The sequence below is a fragment of the Lampris incognitus genome, chromosome 13 (genome assembly GCF_029633865.1).
Source record: "Lampris incognitus isolate fLamInc1 chromosome 13, fLamInc1.hap2, whole genome shotgun sequence".
Taxonomy (NCBI): domain Eukaryota; kingdom Metazoa; phylum Chordata; class Actinopteri; order Lampriformes; family Lampridae; genus Lampris; species Lampris incognitus.
The window spans coordinates 36,283,060-36,291,562 of NC_079223.1; the positions used below are offsets into that span (position 1 = coordinate 36,283,060).

The following is an 8,503-nucleotide window of genomic DNA, read 5'->3' on the forward strand; positions in this document are numbered from 1 at the left end:
CTACCTCCGCACGAGAAGGGACAAGAAATGTTGTGTTGTAAGAAAAAAAAGAAAAACGACGTGTCTAACGCGATGTCAACCCCGGGCTTCTTATATCGGATGCGCCAAATCCCATCGACTCATTATTGCCTTTGATTCGGGGTAGAAACACAAGCTCCGAACACCGCCTGAGCCGAGCCTGCTCCTCTACTACTAACGAGCCAGCTGTTTAATTCAACACCACCTTCCGAGCGTGCCACGACAGAGGGCGCTCGATTTTTGCTATGCCGTTTGCCGAGCGAGAGGGCGGAGCTGAGAGTGTAAAAAAAAAAACAATCACGCGTAACTTCATGCAATCCTAACGCATTGGAACTTGTTTTCTACCAGGCGTGGACGTAGCTAACTAACACAGTATTTCAGATTTCCGGTGAGAATTGTACGTGCAGACGAAGGCGACCACGCCGGTGTTTTTGTGCTCATATTACAGCATGCGTTTTCCCTTTTACTACACATCCCGTAAAGTTAACAAAATCACGCCATGGCGTTTTAAATGTCTTTCAAATGCGTTTTCCCCTCACCCCTTCTTCATTCCAGCAACTAGTGCCCTGAATTTGAAGAAACTTAATAACAGGCAAACCATCACAGTGCACATTTAAGTCGCCCTTGTGGAATAATAAAGTTAAGAATCACGGGAAACTTCATAAATCAATCAACTGCGTTATCTTTCGCCGACCATGCTTGTGCGGGAATGAAAGGAAACCAATGGCCGTGTGGAAAGTTGGGGGGGGGGGGAGTCAAAACATACTACGGTATGCTTTGGGAAATGGTCCACCGCGCTCATGCACCGCACGTGATTTGCAGTAGCCTATGAGGGCAAAGAGAAAGAAATAGAAAAACACCGGTATGACCCTTTAACATAATCAAACAAGCCCTTTGGAGGCGTTTCTTTACAAGCACGCTGCGCTGCGGATCACAGAAGTGCACACAAGGGTTTCCACCTTGGCGGTAAGGGTCAGTGAGGTGTACCACTACAACTGTGACCACTGAGCTCTACTAAGAAAGGAAAACTTAAATCTGTTTGTGCATTATGACTACGAAATTGTACTACTGGTGTAACTTACGGTGGGCATGGGGAAATAAAGGTAGCCCATCAAAAAAACACGTGTTTCTGTGGCCCTCTGCAGGTTTAACAGATCCACTTCTCTTAGGCCCCGAAACGAGAGCTGAAAGAACATCTGAAACACACGTGGATATCTAGATGGATCCGCAATTTACACGTCTATGGACTACACTTTTATACAGCGCTTTTCTAGCCTACCAACCACTCAAAGCGTTTTCTAACTGCATAATCAGGCCATTCCTTGCATTTAAACACATTAAATTTGGAAACGAAAGTGGTGTGCATTGCCTTTCTTCCACCCCAGCCTTTACCAAAGCTTTACAAAGTCAGACTCTGCAAAGGTTTATCCCTCACCCCTTCTTCACTCCTTCATTCTGTAACCGGTTATTTTCTTGCCCGGTGCGGGATTCGATATGGGTGTACTGCACCACCAGGCGACATCACTAACCGCTCGGCTAAAGGGTCAGACCCGTTAACTAGGGGCTAACGTGTCTTATTAGTAGTTTACAATTCCAACGAATGTTATAACGAAGGTTACTTTTGTCGTTTTTTTTGGGGGGGGGGCTATTAATGCCCAGAGTTTTCTGGCCTCGTCTTCAAAACATTAAGTTTTAAGTCCAGACGGGAGTATTTCAAGATGAATTCAACATGTTTTCCATGGCTCACAATGGAAATGTTTTACCTGCACCAGTATCAGAGAAAAAGGTGACAACATCAGAAGAGATATTCACATAAAATCATATTTGTTATTCGGACCAGGGTGTAATACACGTGATTTAACTGAAAGGTTAAAAGATACGTGCATAAGACAGTATTATAGCGAATTCGGGGGACAACGCAACCACAGGAACTGCCGCGGCCGGGAAGCGAACCTGTTTCACCCGCACCGCAGGAGGCATCGCTAACCGATCGACTAAAGGGTCAGACTCGCGAGCCAGCGGCCAGCGTGTCTTCTTATCCATGCACGTTACAGTATTTTGGTTAAAGAACTACTATGCACTTTTCAACAGTCTAACACGGCGCTTTTCAAAATACTAAAACATGTGAATTATATTAGATATGTTACAACATTCCTGTGAGATGATAATGATCAAGAACGCTGCAAAAACCCAGAGGAAACAGGTCAAACATCTGTTCTTGAAATGCAAAATCAGTCCATCATTCAGTTCATAATCAAAGTTTTCAACATTATGACTCAGTTTTATTCCCTGTAAATTTACTGGGAAGCTACATTTTCACCGTGTCAGAGCAAAAGATGGACATACAATTCAAAACAGTTAAAATTGCAAGTTTCATTAAATTTTATCAAGCTGTACTAAACACCCCAAGCCACTCATTTTCCCATACTGCTGAGTGGCTCAATTTGTCAAATGCTGGACTTCAGTAGGCTCAAAATATTTAAATGGACATTTCAAAGTATGTATTTGAAATATTTCAACCCTCATATTTATTCTTTTTCTCAAATTTCCAATTTTCCTAAACAAGAACCAAAACCCCATCTGTGTCTAAACTCTCCTATAGTCTTACACTGGAACCAAAGCCCCACACACTGAATGCTGGGTAGAGGGTCTCTCTGAAGGAAGTCTGGACTTGGTGCAGAAGCTGCATGCTTTCAGAAACACTGTAAAATGCCAGGGTTCCTGCCTTGTGATCCAGGTAAACCCCTATACGAGTGGCACTTGGCACTGCTATGTCAATACTCTTGTTGTTGTGCACGAATGAGTATTTAGACTCAGAGCAGTACAGGCTCCAGGACTTGTCGTTCCAGCCCAGACTACATTCATTTCCATTCCCTTTGCGGCGGATCCCCCTGTAGGTAACAGCCACATCTATTTCTGTTCCCCTCCAGTCCACCTCCCAGTAGCAGCGACGTCCATTCAGGCCCTCCCTGCACAGCACCTGGGATGGAATGAAGTGATGTGTGCATAAAACTTTATCAAACAGGAAGGCCAATGCAAAACTTCATTCAAATACCTTTAACGGATTGTCGACCTGTCATTCTCTATGGTCCCATTTTTAATGACACAACAGGCTTCTATTACATTTAACATGTTGCATTTGTAAAAAGAAACCCCCCCCAAAAGTAAACATATTCCATGATAATCTACCAGCACCCTGTTGGCCAACAGTACCGGTGGCGGTTGTTGGTAAACCGGGCCTCAACCGATCCAGTATGGAAATCTGATTTATGACCCGCATATTTGATTTGGCAAAGGCTTAACGCCAGGTGCCCTTCCTGACATAAACCTCCCCATTTTTCTGGGCTTGGGGCTGGCACTAAGAATGCACTGGCTTGTGCATCCTCAGTGGCTGGGTTCCATGATAGACAGATACATATACATCTATAATTTCTTTGCCTCGTTTTATTCACACTGGTAAAACACTGATGCAGTAAGCTGCGCTCACCTGCTGCCAGTGGTTGAATCTGTCTGGGTGGTCCGGGTAATCCTTGGGTTCACTCAGCATCTTGGCTCTTTTGTTCCCCTCTGAGATGTGAAGATTTGGATGGACGCTATTGAGGTCAAAGGTCAACTGGCAGGAGTCTGAAAAAGTAGGCACAATACACATCGCTAGAAGTAGACAAACCACAAACACTGACAGTCACATTGATATCGACTTTACATCCTACTTGTATTTATTTATTTACTTACCCTTTTTACTCCCCAGTTATACTTGGCCAATTACCCTATTTTCCGAGCCGTCCCAGTCGTTGCTCCACCCCCTCTGCAGACCACCACATGCATCCTCCGATACATGTGGAGTCGCCAGTTGCTTCTTTTCACCTGACAGAGTGAGGAGTGTCGCCAGGGGGACGTAGCACGTGGGAGGATCATGCTATTCTTCCCAGTCCCCCCTCCCCCCAAACAGGTGCCCTGGCTGACCAGAGGAGGCGCTAGTGCAGCAACCAGGACACATACCCACATCCGGCTTCCCATCCACAGACACGGCCAATTGTGTCTGTAGGGGCGCCCAACCAAGCCAGAGGTAACACGGGGATTCAAATCGGCGATCCCCGTGTTGGTAGGCAACGGAATAGACCACTATGCTACTCGGACGCCCCTACTTGTATTTAACAAATACCCAAACACTCTTTGACTCAGCACAAGATGTTTTTATGTATTCTTTCACATGGTTGTTGTTTATGGTCTTTTGTCAGGCTTGTCAGGCTGTGGTCATGTTCTCTCCATCTTTTGTGTTTTTTTATTTGTTTGTTTGCCCCCCCCATTTAACTGTATGCCTTGGTGGTTTGTTGATCGATTAAACCAAACTGTGTTTGTAAACTAGAGAACAAATTGTGCTAGTGTTTTTTTTTACCTAGTTTTTAGCCTAGTTCAAATAACTGAACTAGGCTAACCAAACTAAGTGTCAGTGAGATCGTGAACATGACATATAAATTCTCCTCTTTTTTTTTCTTCAGCAAATGGATCATAAAAAACACTGAAGCATGGCTGAAAGTTGGCCCAATATGTCCATATTGTATCAGCCACACAGATCAGCTTGTTTTACTGCTTCCCACAAGTGGGCGCAACTTAGGCTGGGCCTTTATTTGTTAAGCTGATTGTGGATTGCCAACAGGCTTTAAACATTTCACCAAACCTGTTCTGCAGGCAACATGCCTCTCTCTTCACACTGGTTTCAGTTGTTTTACCACAAGTTTTAGTCATGCTAAAGACTGACAGCTAAGGACACGTATCCAGTCTATGAGCACTATGTCTCAGAGCAGGTTAGAAGAAACCAGGGATAAAATGTGAATTTGGGTTTCTTGATATAGTACGGAGATTTCAGACAAAAGGCCTTTGTGCGATGTTTCTGAAGTTCCCTAGCTCTGCATAAACAGTGAGATAGTGTGACTCACATTTCATGAAATCATCTCTGGTCTGCGGTTCCTCCCTCATCACTGAATCTTCTGTTGTCTTTGTCGTTAATTCTTGTGTGATGTAGACTTCTTTCACTATGGAGACAGTCAAGGAGTGCTGCATCATTGGATGTTCCATATCAGCAGCCACAATACATGACATTTTTGAGGAGGAAATATCATCCATAGAGAGACATGAAAAGCCATTTGACACAAAAAAAACAAGTCAAATTCATTAACCTGTGGCAGAAATCTTGCTGATTTCTGTCTTGCTGACTTCCTCCACCTGCAATTTCAGTGCTGCTATGGCTCTCTTGGTAGCATCAAAGGAATAGTAGGGTGCGACACTGACATTGTTGAGATCCTCATATCCTGAAGGGCCTGATAGAGACTGCCAGCTCTATGAAAAAGATGGGACAGAGATGCAGGTTAATACAAAGCTATCTAAATATCCTAGATAATGATTAAATATGAACAGTCAGGGCAACTTGCAAATAATATGTTCTCAGAACATACGATCTATTTAGCAATCTTCGCATTATGGCCAAGAGTCATTCTTATGGTATAAATGCTATTAAATGTGTAACATTAGGACCCACCAAGGCTATCTCTGTCCAGTTGCTGTTGTCCTCACCTGTAGGAAGTGTATATGATCGTCAGTGTGTGAGAGCTTCTCCAGGTCCATGTGTTTCTTCCTCAGGAGGGTGATCTCTTCCTCCAACCGATCCAGCAATATCTCTGCCCGTGTCACTGTCGTCTTCTCATGGGAACGAACCATCTCCTTCACTTCATTGTACTTCCTCTCTATGGAACGCAGCAGCTCAGTGAAGATCCGTTCATTCTCATCCAGGACCATCTGGGCTGAGTGCTGTTGAGACCGAGAGAGAGAGAGGATGGGGAAAGGGAGAGCGAGTTTGCTGAAAGATTCACTGAAAACATTTCTTTTGCTTTGCTAAAACAGCCATTGTCTAGAGGAAGTGTATGTAACTTAAACAATGATGTACCCACTTTGACTGCTTCCACAGCTTGTCGGAGGTCCTGCCACTTTTTCACCCTCTCATCAATCCTTCGTTGAGATTTTTGCAGAGTTGAACCAAGCTGTTTCTGGAGAAGAGGGAGTGGTGTCAATGCTATCATTACCAATGGATGATAATCAATGAAAAATGTACACTACCGTTCAAAAGTTTGGGATCACCCAAACAATTTCGTGTTTTCCATGAAAAGTCACACTTATTCACCACCATATGTTGTGAAATGAATAGAAAATAGAGTCAAGACATTGACAAGGTTAGAAATAATGATTTGTATTTGAAATAAGATTTTTTTTACATCAAACTTTGCTTTCGTCAAAGAATCCTCCATTTGCAGCAATTACAGCATTGCAGACCTTTGGCATTCTAGCTGTTAATTTGTTGAGGTAATCTGGAGAAATTGCACCCCACGCTTCCAGAAGCAGCTCCCACAAGTTGGATTGGTTGGATGGGCACTTCTTTGAGCAGATTGAGTTTCTGGAGCATCACATTTGTGGGGTCAATTAAACGCTCAAAATGGCCAGAAAAAGAGAACTTTCATCTGAAACTCGACAGTCTATTCTTGTTCTTAGAAATGAAGGCTATTCCATGCGAGAAATTGCTAAGAAATTGAAGATTTCCTACACCGGTGTGTACTACTCCCTTCAGAGGACAGCACAAACAGGCTCTAACAGGTACTATTTAATGAAGATGCCAGTTGGGGACCTGTGAGGCGTCTGTTTCTCAAACTAGAGACTCTAATGTACTTATCTTCTTGCTCAGTTGTGCAACGTGGCCTCCCACTTCTTTTTCTACTCTGGTTAGAGCCTGTTTGTGCTGTCCTCTGAAGGGAGTAGTACACACCGGTGTAGGAAATCTTCAATTTCTTAGCAATTTCTCGCATGGAATAGCCTTCATTTCTAAGAACAAGAATAGACTGTCGAGTTTCAGATGAAAGTTCTCTTTTTCTGGCCATTTTGAGCGTTTAATTGACCCCACAAATGTGATGCTCCAGAAACTCAATCTGCTCAAAGAAGTGCCCATCCAACCAATCCAACTTGTGGGAGCTGCTTCTGGAAGCGTGGGGTGCAATTTCTCCAGATTACCTCAAAAAATTAACAGCTAGAATGCCAAAGGTCTGCAATGCTGTAATTGCTGCAAATGGAGGATTCTTTGATGAAAGCAAAGTTTGATGTAAAAAAAATCTTATTTCAAATACAAATCATTATTTCTAACCTTGTCAATGTCTTGACTCTATTTTCTATTCATTTCACAACATATGGTGGTGAATAAGTGTGACTTTTCATGGAAAACACAAAATTGTTTGGGTGATCCCAAACTTTTGAACGGTAGTGTAAGTACAGCAGAACTACTAACAGCATCTGGTTTAGGCCTGCACAAGAGAGAAAAACTCTTGTGTAAAATTTCAGGCATTTAGCTGAATTTCACACTGAGAGCTATTTACAGTGAATGAGTATGTGGGTATCTAGTGCCTTACTCAAAGATAAGGGCTTTAGAAGGAACTGAACCAAGATCCTCCCAATTATTAGATTTTCTCCTCAGCCACTAATGCCATCCTGTTGCCCTTTTATACACTTCTTTGAACTGGTTGTTCATCTGAAAAAGATTTCCCCTCACTTGTTTCTCGGTCCGCTCTGTTCCAGCAGGGACGGTGTCGTGGTGCTTATGCTCATCCATCATGCAGAGAACACACACTGAGGTCTGATCGGTGCGACAGAACGCCTCCAGCAGCTTGTCATGCTGCGCGCAGACCTTCTCTCTCATCTGGCCTGTGGATTTGACCAGTTTGTGCTTCATCAAAGCAGGGTACTCATAGTGAGACTGAAGGTGGGTCTCACAGTAGGAGGCCAGGCACAACAGGCAAGACTTCACAGCTTTCTGCTTCCGTGTTGTGCAGAAGTCACACAGAACATCCCCAGTTTTGGACTGCAGCCTGGATTGGCTGCGACTGGTCGAGCGACGCGATCTCCCCATGCTGCTATATCTGTCTAAGTCCAGGGTGCTGGGGTGGGACATTTTAAATCTAATACTTTGGCTCGTCAAAGGTACGTCAATTCTGAAGACAAAGATCAATTGTACTCACATGCACAGGTGAAAGAAAGACTCAGCAAAAAGTCAAATAACTAAGTGTGACGATGTGGTATCCACAGAAAAGCAGAGAATATGAGCCCAAGACTTACAGCTTCGCAGAAACTGTGACTGAGGCTGTGTGTGATGTAGACAGTCAGCTATGAGGTTTACACTCTTGGTCAAACCAGTATTCCTGGTTGGCTTTTTAATATGCAGAGCAGGTGTGGCATCTCACCTGCTCTACATTTCACAAGGAGGGACGTTAAGACAAAACAAAGTAATAGAATGTGGAAAAATCAGAAAGCGCTGGTACCAAATTAGTTGCCTTACACTGGTGTCTTGATGTATGCTCAGTAATCCAGGTAAGAAAATCAAAGAAGGTGGAATCAGTTCATCTGGATACAATGTTTACTGACAGATACGTTTCATCACTCAACTAAGTGACAT

At 43.5% G+C, this 8,503-nt stretch overlaps 1 protein-coding gene across 1 annotated transcript; it reads right to left on the bottom strand.

Annotated features, from left to right (window-relative positions):
• Window positions 1–2,614: 2,614 nt before the first annotated feature.
• On the bottom strand, window positions 2,615–8,002 carry LOC130123256 (tripartite motif-containing protein 16-like). The gene is made up of 7 exons (XM_056292396.1): window positions 7,604–8,002; window positions 5,964–6,059; window positions 5,590–5,823; window positions 5,196–5,355; window positions 4,956–5,051; window positions 3,506–3,642; window positions 2,615–2,998 (listed from the first exon to the last, which is right to left on the bottom strand). Exons 1-7 carry the CDS (start codon window positions 8,000–8,002, stop codon window positions 2,615–2,617), a joined length of 1,506 nt encoding a protein of 501 aa, XP_056148371.1.
• Between the last annotated feature and the right edge of the window lie 501 nt (window positions 8,003–8,503).

What these genes read in the sequence shown, in the direction of transcription:
- LOC130123256 (XM_056292396.1), bottom strand. Translation starts at nt 8,002, where the DNA reads ATGTCCCACCCCAGCACCCTGGACTTAGACAGATATAGCAGCATGGGG. An exon ending in CAGCAAGATTTCTGCCACAG is followed by an intron (nt 5,052 to 5,195) that starts GTTAATGAATTT and finishes CTGTCTCCATAG; the next exon opens with TGAAAGAAGTCTACATCACA. An exon ending in CAGAGATGATTTCATGAAAT is followed by an intron (nt 3,643 to 4,955) that starts GTGAGTCACACT and finishes CTACTTTTTCAG; the next exon opens with ACTCCTGCCAGTTGACCTTT.